We start from the raw sequence: 14,752 nt of genomic DNA on the forward strand, positions 1-14,752 counted from the left end.
CCCGGTGCACGTCGACTCAAAGCACTCTAACGTCTATTCCTATCTTCATGAGCAACACTTGGGTCATCTTTGGTGCCACCGGCCAGCAAGGTGGTGCCGTAGTGCGAGCTTTGCTCCAGGATACTACCCTTTCCAAGTCCATCACCGTGCGTGCTGCCGTCCGAAACCCGGCAGCGCCTACGGCAAAGCCCCTGCACGATCTTGGATGCGAGGTTGTCCGCGCGGATCTCGACGACAAGGATTCCCTCCACGCCGCCTTTGAAGGAGCGTCTGGAGTCTTCCTCGTAACTTCAAACAACATCGACGAACAATACTACAAACGAGAATTCCAGCAAGGCAAGAATGCAGCAGATGCGTCAGTCGAATCAGGCGTCCAGAAGATCATCTTCAGCACCCTACCCGGCGTGCGCACAATCACCAACGGCCATCTGACCAAAGTCGTACACTTCGACGTCAAACACGACATCGAGCAGTACATTCGCCAGCTGCCCATTGCCAGCTCTTTCATCGCCCTGGGGTCTTTTATGCAAAACTTCATCAACATCCTTCCACCTCGAGACGCCGGAGACGGAACCTTTGCCATCAAAGCAAGCATGCCTTCTTCTACTGTCTTTCCCTTGATCGACGCGACGGACAGCGGACGTGTGGTGGCGCAGATGGTCAAAGCATTTGATGATCTTCGCAGTCGAACAATCTACGTCGCCGCACAACTGAACACGCTCGATGAAATAGCAGCCTCGATCGGGAAGGCGAATGCTAAGACTGTCAAATACATGCAAATTTCTCCCGAAGAGTTCCTGGCTCCTCTACCAAAGCCCATGGCAGAGGATTTCGGAGAGTTCGCGCGATACCTCTCGGAGTACGGGTATTTTGGGCCCGAAACGAATACGCTGCCACTTGGGGAGTTTGGGCAGTTGACGAGTTATGAGGAGTTTTTGAAGGAGAATGATTACATGACTCTTTGACAGATAGGCAGCAACGATCTTGCCAACCTCCACTCTCCTCCACTTGCGCTACCGTGCTCCACATTGACATGCTTTCGATTCATCGAGGCTATTCCATCATTCAAGGCAGACTCATCCACAGCTCCAGCATCTTCGGGAAGTTGGGCGTGCCCAGGCCGGTAACCTACGATTAACGTTAGCAGACTAACTCATCCAATGCCAGACAAGCATTGCCATACCGGATCCCACCCTGGTGTCGCGTTAAACCCCGGTTGATAGCACCCCGGATTGGATCCCAGCGTAATATCGGTCAAGATCTCGGGATGCTGGTAAAGCACGGGATTGATGAAGCCCACGGGCTTCTTCCCCATGGCCAAGCGCTCTTCATTGATGCGATTGATGATGCTGGCAAAAACGGGCGCGGCACCCGAGGTTCCACTGGCAGTTAAGTAATCGGGTCCGAAGAAGGCGGCAATGTTCACCGCATTCGCCGCCACATCCGGGAACCCTCGTCCCGCGCGGTTGTAGACGCCGCCAGTGTTCCCTGCAATACGTTGTCAATGTCATGACCGGCCTGATGGGATGCACAAGACTCACCAGCCAGCGCCGTCAGGTTTGGGAGAGCATATGGATTCGACGGATCGTCAGTCGCCAGCTTGCAATACGACTTCTGTGGTGGATTGTGTTGGGTGAAGTAAGTGTCGAGCGCCTTCTTCTGATAGTCTGGGATGGGGTGGATGTTGCTGAAACCGCCACCGGACGTTCCGTTGGCATTTTTGTACATTTTGCGGGGTTCGAACGGCTGGAAGAAGACGTGCTGGGGGTCGTAGATGGTGTCGCCGTTGTTGATTTGCGTGCCTCCCACGCCTGTAACGTATGGGCACGTCAGAGGCCTCAAAAGCACTTGTTTCAGCATTGCGATTGATCATCGACGCGAAAAGATATCCTTCTCACCATGCAGGATTATAGATGTTACGGTCTGGGCCTAGGCATCCTGTAGGCCCGTTGAAACCTTGACCGGGGAGGGTGTCGGGGTAGTCGCCAACGCCGGAGTCGCCAGAAGCAAAGACGAATGTGGTGCCTGCTTGGACATCAGTTTGGCCTCGACCAGTCCAGATTGATCTTCAGACTCTACCCTGCAAGGCAAGCTTAGCAAACTCGTTGCACTGGCGCAATTGATATGAAATGGGCACGTCGGCTTCCCAGCCAGCGTACGAGAAGGATATCACGTTTGTTGGCTTGAACACTCCACATTGTAAGGTGGAGTTATAGCCCTCCGGGCCTGTAGAGGTTACTATAGTGTCGCGGGATTGGAGATGGTCATCCTTACCAGGGTCCGGGTACGTCGGATCAATGCCGAGCAAGTCCTATACGGGATCTCAGTGCTTTCGCAGCACTTCAATGGGGGCGTTGCTTACCCCTTTCTCTCCGTACGCTTTGTACGTGCAATACGACCCATCAATAGCGTCAAGGAGGGTATTGAAACCCCAAGTGTAGGTGTCATCTGCTCGACTGTCAGCTTCGTTGCCTTCGGGGCGATGCCAATACTCACTGGCTTCGCTTTGATAGTGTAGATCATCAACGTTGAAAACAGTGATGCTTTGCGGATAGACGATGGGATATGACTGTGACGTTCAATGAGTACGATCAAACCACAAAGCGTCCACCGGACGCACCAATTGAATGTCAGTTGACTCGGGGCCGGCGAGAGAAATGTTGTTCGTTCTTGCCATTCCGCCGTCAATATTGTGATCAATCGGGTGCGTGCCATTCGGGATGCGAGAAGCGAATGCGGCTGGGGGAAGGTCAGTCGATGCTCACGACGGAAGAAGGACCCCGTACTGAAGAAGCGGTTCAATTCCACCTGATTCCAGGGATCTAGCTCGGATTCGAAGATGCCCATGGAATTATTTGGGTTCGCCAAACGACCTTCGGTGATGTTGTACAACGCCGCGATGCACGCAGCGGTGACTGCTTTGTCACACGTTTTTAAACTGGTTGGCGAGGGAAGCTTTTCTGTTACGATGCTGCCTATCGCTCGCTTTTCAATGCCTCCCGATGGGTTGGTGCGGGGAGACACGAGTCTGATGCCGGGATGGATGTAGTCAATGTGCTTCTGGATGTCCGCGGGTACGTGGTATCGTTCGCAAGCTGGAAGGACTCCGCCGGTCAATGCATCCTGGTATTCATGGTAGTCGGCGTGCAACAACGCCTCGACTTTGCGGGAGGGCGCGTGAAAGTGCAACCAGGCCTCAAAAGAATAGTCAGTACGTGATTGTTTGGAGGTGATTCGGCACGATCTACTTTGTTCTCAGATTGGACAATGCTCTGTGCCGGGATACCGCCGTCGATGAGCCAGTTCGTCACAGCGTCTACAGCCTCGCTGCTCGGCTGAAACCTGTCGCCGACTTCGTCTGCAGTCCAATGCTTGCCGTAATTGAGGGAGCTACACGCGCGTAAGCCAACATATCTATCCGCGAGACCTCAAGTCTTACCTAGGATGCGAAACGTCCATGAGTAAGTCGTGCAGCGTGTCCAAATTGCTCTGGGCCAGCGCGATGCGCATCGGGAGCTTCTTCTCCGGCACAACGCGATCGCGTTTCGCCCATCGTGGAGAGGTGACGTCTCGCTGCTCGTGGATAACATGGGTGTGTGGCACGGCAAGTGCCAGCGTAATGCTGGCCACGACGAGGATGGCTGCGCTGGTCACCATGTTGGCTGTTACGGTAGATTGATGTCACAGAGCAACAAGAAGATAAAGTCACACAGCTACGACAAACCTCGGACTTCTTCTACTCTTCAATGTTGTATTCTATTCACATCAACACCCCCGCAGCATGGTTACATCCGATTGAAAGCATGCGTCATATTGAAGCGTGGAAATCCAGTTGCAGCCTCACGCTAAAAACGCCGACTACGAAACTTGCATGTGAGTTTTTCAAGTAGAATGTTCCTTTCATTCTCGGCCAGTCCTGTGGCAAATATCCCACGCGTACCGCGGTGCGCAGCAAACCGCATCATCTCTGAAATGCCCAGTAGATTCGCTCTTTGGCCAAGCCTGCGTGATTTTGCAAGCCCCTGCCGATCCGCGTAGCAGGCAATCGCTCGCGTTGAGATATAGTCCGTTCGTTCCATCGGTAAACACTGTTTCGGGTTGAAACGCATCTGCATTCGTGGTCGATGCTATTTCAAGACATTTGATCGGAGTAATCAAAGACGGAATTGCTTCCCCCAGGACCGACGAGGAACGTGCCTGGATCTTGGAATCTAGGGCATGTGTGATATTCCCGTTCGTAGATCCCGAGCACCGGCATTAAAACCCACCTCGGGAGCATCAAGTGCGGCGAGGAACCTCACAGCCCGAACATGGCGAGGAAACGGTGTATACACAACTATCTAGGCAGAGAGATCAGACCGTCCAATATCTTCGCAATAGTCGGCCACACTGTACAACATGGACAGACAAACCAGCCTCTAGACACACCAAAGATCGTAGAATACATGAAGACAGGGTGGAGAACACCCCCAAATCCGTCCCTCTCGTATGTGACGCTCAAGCCCGCGCATCGCTGTAGGAGACCGTGTACTGGACGTCACGGCGGATCATGGGCTGTTGGCTGACAGTGCTTCCGCCGTTGGACCCAGCACGAGCGCGCTGCCCGTGAGACACGGTGGCCGAGTACTGGGAAGGATCCGGGTTGGCGCGGACATCGTCTTCATCGACAGTGTCGCGCTCGTCGCCGCCATTGACGCTGCGGAAACTTCGCATGCTCAGCATGTTGCCCAAGCGACTGCCCCCGCGGCGAGAGGCGTGTTGCTCCTTGTGAGTGTGTTGGCCGAAACTGCCGTCTCCGTTGGAGCCGTAGGCGTTCGTGGCGGCGCCGGAGACCATGCCAAAGGTGGTGGCGGTGGCTTGCATGAAGGGCTGCAGGACGGGGATGGTGGGGGTGATCATGGCCAGGGCGAGGATAATCTGGGTGTAGATGTAGGGGCGGGTCATGTTGAATGCAGAGACGCGCGTGCCGTCGGTGAGGGCGAAGAAGTCGGGAATGGAGAGGACGTGAAGGATGAGGGGGACGATGAGGAGAAGGCGGGCGGCAAAGGGGATGATGACGCGGAACTTGGTCGCGGCGGCCATTTGAAGATTGAGGATGATGAAGAGGAGTTGGGCGAATAGAGCACCCTCGAAGACAATGGAGATGATAGGGGGGATCGTAGAGACTCACCAAGCCGGTACAGTGTTGGTTGATGTAGAGCCATGCGTGGCCCAGGTCACACCGCAAGCTGACAGTCAGGAGAGAGGCGAGGAAGAGGACGCCGACCACGCCGGTGAAGACTTTCCAAATCCACTCATATCGGGTGGTTCGGGAGAGTCGTTGGGCGAAGAAGACGGACGAAAGCCGGGAGGTCCACAGGGCGAAGATGTAGAGGATGTCGGTAGCGAGGATGGCCTGCGAGGTGGTCAGAGGGAAAGCGGATGTGTTTGATGACCTGACTCGACCTACCCGTTGCATCGTCACACCATCGGAATGTGCGATGAGGTTGGATTGCTCGCCCAAGCCATAGCTGGCGGCGACAAAGAGAGCGATGGTTTGCGCTATCATCAACACCTGTTGTGCGGAGAGTCAGCACTGCATCAATCGGGCCATGTCGCCTCCTCGTCTTACATATGCCGCTCCCAATGCATAGTCGTCTCTCCCAAACGATTGTCCAAAGCCGGCTCTTACATACGCGCGAGTCAGCAGCGACACCAGCGTCGCCGCGAGCGCCAATGCGCCGGTGACGAAGAGGACACCGCGCTGGTCATTGTGGGTGATGACGGCCAAAGGCGGCTGTGTTCCCGGCAAGGGCGGCGCTGGTGGTGGTGGTGCTCCTCCGGATGACATGGCTGGGGTGTATTGTGCTGCTTCTCGCTATTTCATGCCGAGTGTGCGCGCGCGCGACTGGATGGAGGAGGGAGCGAGGACGGGGGGTGTGTGGGTAGAGATGAGCGGAAGCTACGGGAAGATCATGGACGGAGACTTTTCTCCCACCCAAGAGGCGTCGGCGGGCGCTGGTGGAGGCAAGAAGGTTGATCGGGAGTGGACAGCACGGACTAGCGCAGGAGTCGGTGCAGGGTCGCGCGCGGCACTCTCAATGCCAGCTCCGGCCCGCTAGCCAGGGTGTGGGTAAGAGGGCAGGAGTGAGGGAAGTGGGTAAAGAGAGAAAGTGGCAAAGGGCCGCAAAGCTTGTTGCCATCGCGTCCTATGGCTTTGCGCGCTCGCAGCTCCACGCCGGTGGGGGGGAAGGTGGACGGAAGAGGAAGTAGCGGCTGAGGCTACTGTCCACAGGAGCCGAGCGGGCAGGTGCCGATGGCTTGGGGGGCGCGGCCCAGCAATTTCTAATCATCAAATGGAATTCCACACCTGCAATGGCGGGGTTGGCTGGCTGGGTTTACGCAAAGGTGCCGGCTGCCATCTGATCACGGTATTCGACACACTCGGCAAGCAGGTCATGGACTCGGCTCTGCCTTGACAAACGACAGCTGTATACCTGAAACCGCGACAACACATGGCAGCCACTCACCGCGGCGTGTGGTAGTTTGACCCTAGACTGCCGACCGGCGTGCAAAAATCCCCGTCGACCCCTACTCTACCAACCCGCCCCACTTGGCATGCCATCGTGAGACACGCCCCGACACGCCTTCGATACTCCGAGGGCACCAACGCGGCGCCCTGCAGCCATCCCGTGCGCTCCCCGACTCGCCCTGGATCGCCCGAGTCGAGTGCTCGAGCGCCGTCCCCCTTGCTCGGCATTTCGCCCAGATGCAGCAAGCTGGTAGCGTAGCGCGAGCATGCCCGGGAAGTAGCTGCAGCTCTGCTATGCCCAATGGGGCAGCGATTGCTCCCCCCGTCGCCTTCTGGCTCCATCCAGCCCCCGAGTCAGCAGAGCTGCTGCTGCAGCAGCGCAAAAGCTTGATGGGCAGATTGCCGCTCAACCGCCCGCGTGGGCGCCGGGGCCGGGTGGCGGCCACGAGCGCTGGACTCTGCCGCTGCATTTTGATGATTCCGCTGGCTTCCAGTCCTCGTTGGTCCCCTCTTTCGCTTGCGGACTTTTTCCCTATTCCCAGCTCCACCACCACGTTTACCTTCTCCTCATGTACTTCTAACTTTTCCCTCCTCTCTCCCTCTCCATTTACTTCTCCAGCTATAATCGGCTATTGTATATACACTCCTTGCCACCATATCTTCCCCCGTCGTCGCGTCACGTCGCAGCCATGTCTCGCCTCGACACCGATAAGTCGGCGTACCTGGCCAACCAGGAAGAGGTGGAGATGGATGATCGCAATGGCATGTCCGGCACGGCAAAGGACGCGCAAGAGATGGAGCGGCTGGGCAAGCAGCAGCAGCTGAACGTGAGTGCATAACCTCCTGTCTATCCCTCCGCGACCCTGCTGACAAGCATGGGCAGCGTAACTTTCGCTTCATCTCCATCCTCGGCTTCTCCAGCACCGCCATGAGCACATGGGAAATCTGCATCTCCTCCACCATCTTCGGCCTGCTGAACGGTGGGCTTGCTGGACTCGTCTGGGCCTTTTTCGTCGTCTGGCTGGGCTACATCACCGTCTTTGCATCCATCGCTGAAATGGCGTCAATGTGAGTCCGCTCTTCCCGCCCGACCCCGCTTGCTCATATGCTAATGGCAGCAGGGCACCAACCTCAGGTGGTCAATACCATTGGGTCTCCGAATTCTCCCCTCGACGCTGCCAGCGCTTCCTCAGCTACCTCGTCGGCTGGATCTCCGTGCTAGGGTGGCAGACGGGTCTGGCATCAATCGCCTTCATTGCTGGAACGCTCATTCAGGGCCTGATTGTGCTCAACAACGCCGACTACGTCTTTGAGCGATGGAATGGAACACTGCTCGTCATTGCCCTGGTCGCATTCGCCGTGCTGTTCAACACCTTCTTCGCCAAACGTCTTCCCGCCATCGAGGGCATGGTGCTGATTCTGCACTTGTTGGGCTTCTTCGGCATCATCATCCCTCTGTGGGTCCTGGCTCCCCGCAACTCGGCCAAGGAAGTCTTCACCTCCTTTGAAAACTTGGGCGGCTGGCCGACTCAAGGCCTATCCTTCATGGTCGGCATGCTCACCTCCGTCTACGGTTTGTTGGGCGCCGACTCGGCCGTGCACATGTCGGAGGAGATCCGCAATGCCTCGATCGTACTACCCCGCGCCACCGTGTGGTCCATCTTCATCAACGGTGCTTTCGGCTGGATCATGATGATCACCTTTGCCTTCACCTGCGGCAATCCCCTCAACATTGTGGATTCCACGACCGGCTATCCCTTCATCGAAGCCTTCTACAACGCCACCGGCAGTAAGACCGGCGCATCCATCATGGTCGCCATTATGATCATCAACATCACCTCTTCCGTCATCAGCACGCTCGCCACCGTCTCCCGTCAGCTGTGGAGCTTTGCCCGAGATCGTGGCGTTCCTTTTGCTTCGTTCGTCGCTCACGTAAGTCTGCCATTCCATCTTTCGACACACCATATCCCCTCTAACACTCACATTCAGGTCAAACCCGGCTGGAACATCCCGCTCAACGCCGTCCTCATCTCCTTCTGCGTCACCTCGCTGCTCTCCCTCATCAACATTGGCAGCACCGCCGCCTTCCAAGCCATCTCCTCCCTCGGCACCAACTCGCTCCTCACTACCTACATCATCTCCATCGGGTGCGTGCTCATTCGGCGGATCCGTGGGCAGCCGCTGCCCGAGCGCCGCTGGAGCCTGGGACGCTGGGGCGGGCCGATCAACGTTGTCGCCCTCTGCTTCCTCTGCTGGATCTGGGTGTTCTTGTTCTTCCCCACCACCACGCCCGTCACGCTGGTGGGCATGAACTGGAACGTGCTGATCAACGGTGGCGTCATCCTCCTTGCCGTTGGGTATTACTTTATCCACGGCAAGAAGGTGTACAGCGGACCGGTGGTGCTTGTGAAGCAGCAGTGATTGCGATGTTCTGGATATGCTTCGATTTTGATTAGAATTGTATGTAGATTTTGCTCGCTTATGCGCAGGATGATACAGCGAGCCTTTGCTCAATCAACGATGATTACGCTTCTCTAAGCCATGTTCGATTTTCGTGTTCATGCACGAAGCTCATTCTATGCGTGAGAGGAATCCAGAGCGTGCATCCGATCGATCTACACAGCCGAAGACACGTGGGTGCAAGGATGTCCGGGGGCCACGGCGTGCATGCATGAAGCGTGCAGCAGCGCACGGTCTGGAGCGTAGCATCGCCTCAACAACCCACGGTGCATGCATTTAATTGGGTTTGGTTGCCCGGCTGCGGTCAGCAAGTGTTTGACGCAAAATGGAATTGCTGGAGGCGTTATGCTTGGGTATGGAGCAGCGAATCATGAATGGGTCCAGACGGCGGTGGTAAAGAGGGGTTCGTTCGGAGTTGCTGCCGTCTACAGTTGCCGCACGTCGATCAGTTGAAAGGTGTCGGGACCTGGAGACCATTCAGAGTCCGATTAATTTCCAATTCCCACTCTCCCATGTGCTGTTGAACGAGTTAGTCAAAAACCCCATGCATCGGTGGGTCTACAGCTGCCGGTTGCAATGGCATCCGAGTTCCACCCAAGGTTCTTTTTGCCTCCTCGTTACAACGTGTCCGGCGGTAAAGCGGACAGTAGCTGCATCCCACCTTGCCCCACCACGGGCAGGGCCTGTCAACCTAGCTCTGCCATTGGGGGTCCAGGAGGGGGGTTGTGGATCGAGCTGCGTCTTTTTGTTTGCGGGCGAGTCAAGAACCCGGAGCCGGCGTGGTGCCTGACCTGAGAGGTGTCAAGTACCGAAGCAGCAGCATTCATTGTGAGTGAGCGAGCAGTATTCCATTCATCATCCTCTCATCTTCTCATCCTCTCCTCAAACCACACTTCCCTCCCCATACACATCTTCAAAATGGCTTCCCGCCCGCCCAAAGGCCAAATCTACGACTCCGTCGCCAGCGACTACGACATCATCTGGAGCACCCCCGCCTGCAAAATCCTCTTCCCCCTGCTCGACGACAACCTCCGCCGCGAAGGACCATGGGAAGGGGCATCGGTGCTCGATCTCGCCTGCGGCACCGGCTTCGGGCTGCGCGAGATGAAGAAGCTGGGCGCGACGAAGCTCGTGGGCGTGGACATTAGCGACGAAATGCTGGGCGTCGCCAAACAGGTGTCGCCCGACGCTGGGTTCGAACTGCACCACGCCGACTGCTCGCAGCCCCTCTCCCACCTGCCGCTGGAAGAGGGCTCCTTCGACCTCGTGCTTGCCATGTGGCTACTCAACTACCCCGACAGCCGGGCCGCGATCGCAGGCATGTGGAAGAACATTGCCACGTACCTCAAGAAGGGCTCCAAGTTCATCGGCATCATCCAGAACCAGGACAACGTGCACCCCTCCTGCATGCAGGGCAAGCTGAAGGAGTTTGGGGTGGAGGAGTCGAATTTCCGCCAGCTGCCGTCGGGCGACGGCGTGCAGATGCACATCGTGTTCGACACGGAGCCCGTGGTGGAGTTTGACACGTTTGTGCTGAAGAAGCACATTTTCGAGGAGGAGGCGAAGAAGGCGGGGTTCAAGGACTTGCGCTATGTGCGTGCTGGGGACGAGGTGAGGAAGGAGGTGGAGGGCAAGAGTGAGGAGTGGTGGAAGGAGTTGCTCGAGGAGTACCCCAACCAGGTCGTCATTGCCGTCAAGGAGTAGAGGTAAGGTAGATGTAGAAAACACATTTTGGATATCATGGCACCGTCACCCCGCTCCATCTCGGGACGCAAAGTTCTCCGCCAGGCTGTCCCCTCGACTGTGGCCTAGGAGACCCTCTTCATCCTCTCGTTCATCCAATTCCTCCCGAAGCACGCCCGCTCCTCGTCCAATCTTGCCTGCCTCCCCATCATTCAATACAGACCATAGGTCCTTCTTCGTCATGAGGCCAGCCAATATCCCGCGCTCGACAAAAGCAATATACCGTAAGCCCAACTTCTGAAACATGTCGTTTGTGAGCTGCAGACTGGATCGCGAATTGAGCGTGATGGGAGTCTGATCCATCCACGGCCGCAGATCCAGTGTCACCGTCGGATCCGCCAGCGGCTGGTGTTTGAAGTAACACGCTGTGCTCACTGGTAAGCCGCGGGAAGGAGAAGTAGCAGTATCGAGAGCATACTGCAGCTCCGTGCGGGAAATGTATCCCAGTAGAGTCGGGTCGCGCGCAGTATTAACCACGGGGAAGCCGCGGAAACGGTGAGTGCGTAGAAAGGTACGAAGGCTCTCAATGGTGTAGCCTGTTGCCGTAATGCACGCGAGATCCTCGCATCTCGTCATTACCCTCGCCACGGGCACGTCAGGCACAGGAGTGTCGTCGTGGTTGTCCAAGAACGGGTAGCCTTGGAAATGGATCCAGGCCTCGTAGATGCCCCGTTTGCCAAAAGCATCTGCGACCCATTTGCTCAGCATGACAGCCACCATGATTGGCAAGACGTATGTCAGCGCTCCGGTGAGCTCGAACATGATGACAACGATAGACACTGTCATTCTTGTTGCGCCAGCCAGAGCAGACGCCGCGCCAATGACTGCATACGTTCCCGGAGTGATGCATTGAATATCGGGCTCCATGGCGCACCGGCCAAAGGCAAAGAAATTGGGATGCTGTTGTTGCCAGACCTCCATGACTAGGCCCACGACTCGACCGTAGAGTGCTCCCACTGCCATTGAAGGCAGAAGAATGCCGGCGGGCAGCTGGAGGCCGAAAGTGATGGTCTCCAGCAGAAATCCGAGGACAGCGGAAATGAGAAGGGTAAAGATGACACCCGTGTTGGCGACACCCTCCTTACACAGTCCCAAGATGTCGTCGCTGATGTATTTGCATTCGGCAAAGAGAAACTCCACCAGCTCGGACGATTGTGCCCGAAGGAATGTGATGGGAAACCCGATCAAAGCGGTGATGGCGGCAACGACGATGACCTCGACGACTGGCCTGTTCAAAAAGGGATTGCTGGTGGACGTCCGCCATGCAGCGATACGCATGTTGAGTTTGATGAACATCGCTCCGTATAGTCCTCCGATGACTCCGATCAGGGTGAACGGGACAAGCTCAAACGCATGCCACGGGTTCTTGTGGGTGAGCTGGAACAGGACCAGCTTGCCGGTATGGAACGGATCCAGCGCATGCAGCGTGACGGCGGCTATCATGGCACAGACAAAAGCCGCCCACATTGTCTTGTCGGGGAAGTAGTAGCTTAGCTGTTCCAAGCTGAACAGCACACCACCAATGGGAGCGCCAAAAGCGACGGAGATGCCACTTGCAGCCGCAGCGGATAGTGTCTCTCGCTTTCGTGCCTCGTTCCCATTGATACCGTCGAAGAGCTTGATGAAGACGTTTGCGCAGCAGCAGGCCACGTGTACCATTGGGCCCTCTTTGCCGAGCCACATGCCCGAAGCAACGGAAAGACAGAGTCCGAGCGACTTGATGACCAGTGTTCGGGCGCCCAGGAAGTGCCGGATGACGAAGCCTCCAAGGACCGTTTTGATCTCGGGGATGCCGCTGGAGCGAGCGAAAGTGGAGAATCTGACGACCAAGAAGCTGGCGGTGGTGGCGAAGAGGATCTGGGCAGGTCAGCATGATAGCAACGTCGCCCAGACGACAAGCGGAAGACTGACCGAGAAGATGACGAAGATGATGTACTCCGTCACATAACTTCCAAAAGCATTTCCAATGCCCATGGCAGTGGCCCACGTTCTCCAATCGGGGCAGGCCGCGTAGGTGTCGGTCTCCCAACAGCAGAACGCTCGATTCAGATAGAATGTCCCGCCATCGCTCACATTACTGCAGAAGCCCTGTTTGACATTTCCCAGCCAGTCACTGACAATGTCGATACCGGCCGCAATCCCTCCGACCGCCAGTCCGGTTGCAACCAGAACCCACCACATCTGACTCGCATCTGCCACGAGCTTGAGCTGGCCTAGCATGCTGGGACCGTCAATGGTGAGCTGTCGCAGTCGCGTGCGCTCTTTACTGTACTCGTATATCCAATCGATGGCTGTGAGATTGTCGTAGCCCACGCGCCGCCCCGGACCTTCGACATACCAGTCCAGGCCTGCGGCATCCTTGCCATCTTGAAGACCTGCTACGGGATCGGAAGGGGCGTTCAAGTAAGATAGGATGGTGTTTGGGGTCGCAGATCGCCCGAGTCGTCCCGGACTCATGAGAGGAGAAGGAGGAGTGACATGCCGAGCGAGGAAGGGCGAGGGAAGGAATCGAGAAGCGAGGCCGAGGGTTTGTGGCTTGGTATTGCGCTGGAAGGTTACTCTGCACACGCGCGTCAGTTTCCTGTCGAAGCGACACAGTGGATACTTGCACACCTATCGGCAGGGGATCCATACTCATGCAACGGATCGTCGGCGAGCAGCTCCTCGTCGCGCACTTCAAGGCCATCGTCGGACTCATCGTCTCCCTCTGGGGAGGTGCTGGGGGGAGTCCGGCTGGAAGATGCTACGGCCACATGTCCGGAGTGGGTGGAGGAAGGACTGGACATGGGGCAGGGGATGTGCGCGCTATATGTACATTGCTTGTGAGGATGTTGGACGAAGATGCGTTGTTTAAACGAGGGATGGCTTCCAACGCGGCATGTGAAGTCGCGGGCAGGGATCTGCTGCGAATTTGTAATACTGCTATGGGCAGGATGCAGCATGATATGGCCACTCCTGGTCTGCACATCGGAATGGTCATTGTATCGCCAATGAACCACCCAAGGCCGTCCGCAGAAGTAGAGCGAGTAGTTGTCCTTCATGAAGATCTAGAATGGCATGGTATGACTGAGTATGAACAGCTGAAAGAGCCAACTGTGCGCTTCATGACCGAAACAAGCTCCCACAAGGCTGCGGCGGAATGGAGTGTACTCGTATATTCAAACATAGCCCCATGATGGTGTTGTTGTACACTTCACACGCACGAAACTCCCGCCATGCTCTATACGTGACCCAACCTATGCTCCCCCAAGTCTACTCCATCTTCACCACCCCTCCCAATGCCTTCAGCGTCTCCACAATCTTCTCCGCCTCCTCCTTCGGCACCGACTCCTTCATCATCTTCGGCGCACTCTCGACAAACTTCTTGCTGTCCACCAAGCTCAGTCCCAGCATGCTCTTGATTTCCTTGATGATTTTCGGTTTCGCCGCCGCGTCAAAGGATTCGAGTTTGAGATTGAACATCGTCTTCGCCTCTTGCTTCGGCGCCGCCTCTTCTTCTTCCGCTGGTGCCGCTGCAGCTTGGGATTGTGCAGGACCGGCCGCGGCGAAGCCTCCGATGGGCATGTCGGGGATGTTTAGGCGGGACTGTAGTGTGTTAGCTTCACCGTGGAGTTACATCATTCCTCACCACAGAGGCACTGCGGCAGGCTCACCTTCAGTGTCGACACCAAGTCTGCCGTCTCGAGGAGCGTCAATTGGCTGATTTGATCAACAATGGTCGCGATCTTGGGGTTGCTGGCGACCGCGGCCTCGGTGGACTGCCATCTCCTCCGGTCTCGTTGTGGTCTTTGCGTAGCTAGGACTCCGGCGTACTGACAGGATGAGAAGCGAGATGATCGAATGGCTCGGACGCAATGCCGCGCTGTGTGCTGAAGTGACGATGCCATGGCTAAATGGAGATGCAGGTGGGTGGAAATTGTCGCGATGGGCTCAAAGTTCAGATGCAAGAGTTGGCACATGCGGACTTGCTCCTTGCGGCTAGCGTCCCGACTCTTGGCGTCGCATAACCTCCGGAATAATTTCTTGAAGGAAAAGTGA

At 56.5% G+C, this 14,752-nt stretch overlaps 7 protein-coding genes across 7 annotated transcripts; 3 read left to right on the forward strand and 4 right to left on the reverse strand.

Moving 5' to 3' along the window:
- Nucleotides 1-47: 47 nt before the first annotated feature.
- On the forward strand, nt 48-965 carry BDY17DRAFT_311271 (uncharacterized protein; the record flags this gene model as incomplete). The annotated part of the gene is made up of 1 exon (XM_033735519.1): nt 48-965. The coding sequence occupies one exon, from the start codon at nt 48-50 to the stop codon at nt 963-965; it is 918 nt and encodes a 305-aa protein (XP_033588166.1).
- BDY17DRAFT_299305 (putative alkaline serine protease AorO) lies at nt 948-3,796 on the reverse strand. Its single transcript, XM_033733880.1, has 12 exons — nt 3,440-3,796; nt 3,249-3,390; nt 2,787-3,195; nt 2,621-2,739; nt 2,497-2,569; nt 2,363-2,448; nt 2,275-2,311; nt 2,080-2,226; nt 1,899-2,025; nt 1,542-1,837; nt 1,184-1,488; nt 948-1,128 (listed from the first exon to the last, which is right to left on the reverse strand). The coding sequence occupies exons 1-12, from the start codon at nt 3,655-3,657 to the stop codon at nt 1,066-1,068; spliced, it is 2,022 nt and encodes a 673-aa protein (XP_033588167.1). The 5' UTR covers nt 3,658-3,796; the 3' UTR covers nt 948-1,065.
- Nucleotides 3,797-4,497: 701 nt separating this feature from the next.
- BDY17DRAFT_335308 (uncharacterized protein) lies at nt 4,498-6,250 on the reverse strand (the record flags this gene model as incomplete). The annotated part of the gene is made up of 4 exons (XM_033737927.1): nt 5,612-6,250; nt 5,450-5,554; nt 5,171-5,395; nt 4,498-5,127 (listed from the first exon to the last, which is right to left on the reverse strand). Exons 1-4 carry the CDS (start codon nt 5,828-5,830, stop codon nt 4,498-4,500), a joined length of 1,179 nt encoding a protein of 392 aa, XP_033588168.1. The 5' UTR covers nt 5,831-6,250.
- An 841-nt stretch (nt 6,251-7,091) lies between these two features.
- On the forward strand, nt 7,092-9,090 carry BDY17DRAFT_167932 (amino acid permease). Its single transcript, XM_033729782.1, has 3 exons — nt 7,092-7,338; nt 7,395-7,579; nt 7,633-9,090. Exons 1-3 carry the CDS (start codon nt 7,201-7,203, stop codon nt 8,930-8,932), a joined length of 1,623 nt encoding a protein of 540 aa, XP_033588169.1. The 5' UTR covers nt 7,092-7,200; the 3' UTR covers nt 8,933-9,090.
- Nucleotides 9,091-9,889: 799 nt separating this feature from the next.
- Nucleotides 9,890-10,675, forward strand: BDY17DRAFT_325125 (S-adenosyl-L-methionine-dependent methyltransferase; the record flags this gene model as incomplete). The annotated part of the gene is made up of 1 exon (XM_033737306.1): nt 9,890-10,675. The coding sequence occupies one exon, from the start codon at nt 9,890-9,892 to the stop codon at nt 10,673-10,675; it is 786 nt and encodes a 261-aa protein (XP_033588170.1).
- Nucleotides 10,676-10,720: 45 nt separating this feature from the next.
- BDY17DRAFT_325126 (chloride channel) lies at nt 10,721-13,500 on the reverse strand (the record flags this gene model as incomplete). The annotated part of the gene is made up of 3 exons (XM_033737307.1): nt 10,721-12,571; nt 12,626-13,274; nt 13,328-13,500. 3 exons carry the CDS (start codon nt 13,498-13,500, stop codon nt 10,721-10,723), a joined length of 2,673 nt encoding a protein of 890 aa, XP_033588171.1.
- Nucleotides 13,501-13,578: 78 nt separating this feature from the next.
- BDY17DRAFT_299314 (50S ribosomal protein L12) lies at nt 13,579-14,628 on the reverse strand. The gene is made up of 2 exons (XM_033733881.1): nt 14,368-14,628; nt 13,579-14,299 (listed from the first exon to the last, which is right to left on the reverse strand). Exons 1-2 carry the CDS (start codon nt 14,599-14,601, stop codon nt 13,967-13,969), a joined length of 567 nt encoding a protein of 188 aa, XP_033588172.1. The 5' UTR covers nt 14,602-14,628; the 3' UTR covers nt 13,579-13,966.
- Between the last annotated feature and the right edge of the window lie 124 nt (nt 14,629-14,752).

This window comes from Neohortaea acidophila (genome assembly GCF_010093505.1).
Source record: "Neohortaea acidophila strain CBS 113389 unplaced genomic scaffold BDY17scaffold_7, whole genome shotgun sequence".
Classification (NCBI taxonomy): domain Eukaryota; kingdom Fungi; phylum Ascomycota; class Dothideomycetes; order Mycosphaerellales; family Teratosphaeriaceae; genus Neohortaea; species Neohortaea acidophila.

Coding starts and splice junctions, on each gene's coding strand:
- BDY17DRAFT_299305 (XM_033733880.1), bottom strand. CDS start 3,657: ATGGTGACCAGCGCAGCCATCCTCGTCGTGGCCAGCATTACGCTGGCA. Junction 1,838..1,898: donor AACATCTATAATCCTGCATG/GTGAGAAGGATA, acceptor AGTGCTTTTGAG/GCCTCTGACGTGCCCATACG. Junction 1,489..1,541: donor AAACCTGACGGCGCTGGCTG/GTGAGTCTTGTG, acceptor AACGTATTGCAG/GGAACACTGGCGGCGTCTAC.
- BDY17DRAFT_167932 (XM_033729782.1), top strand. CDS start 7,201: ATGTCTCGCCTCGACACCGATAAGTCGGCGTACCTGGCCAACCAGGAA. Junction 7,339..7,394: donor GCAAGCAGCAGCAGCTGAAC/GTGAGTGCATAA, acceptor AAGCATGGGCAG/CGTAACTTTCGCTTCATCTC. Junction 7,580..7,632: donor ATCGCTGAAATGGCGTCAAT/GTGAGTCCGCTC, acceptor TAATGGCAGCAG/GGCACCAACCTCAGGTGGTC.
- BDY17DRAFT_299314 (XM_033733881.1), bottom strand. CDS start 14,601: ATGGCATCGTCACTTCAGCACACAGCGCGGCATTGCGTCCGAGCCATT. Junction 14,300..14,367: donor ACTTGGTGTCGACACTGAAG/GTGAGCCTGCCG, acceptor AACACACTACAG/TCCCGCCTAAACATCCCCGA.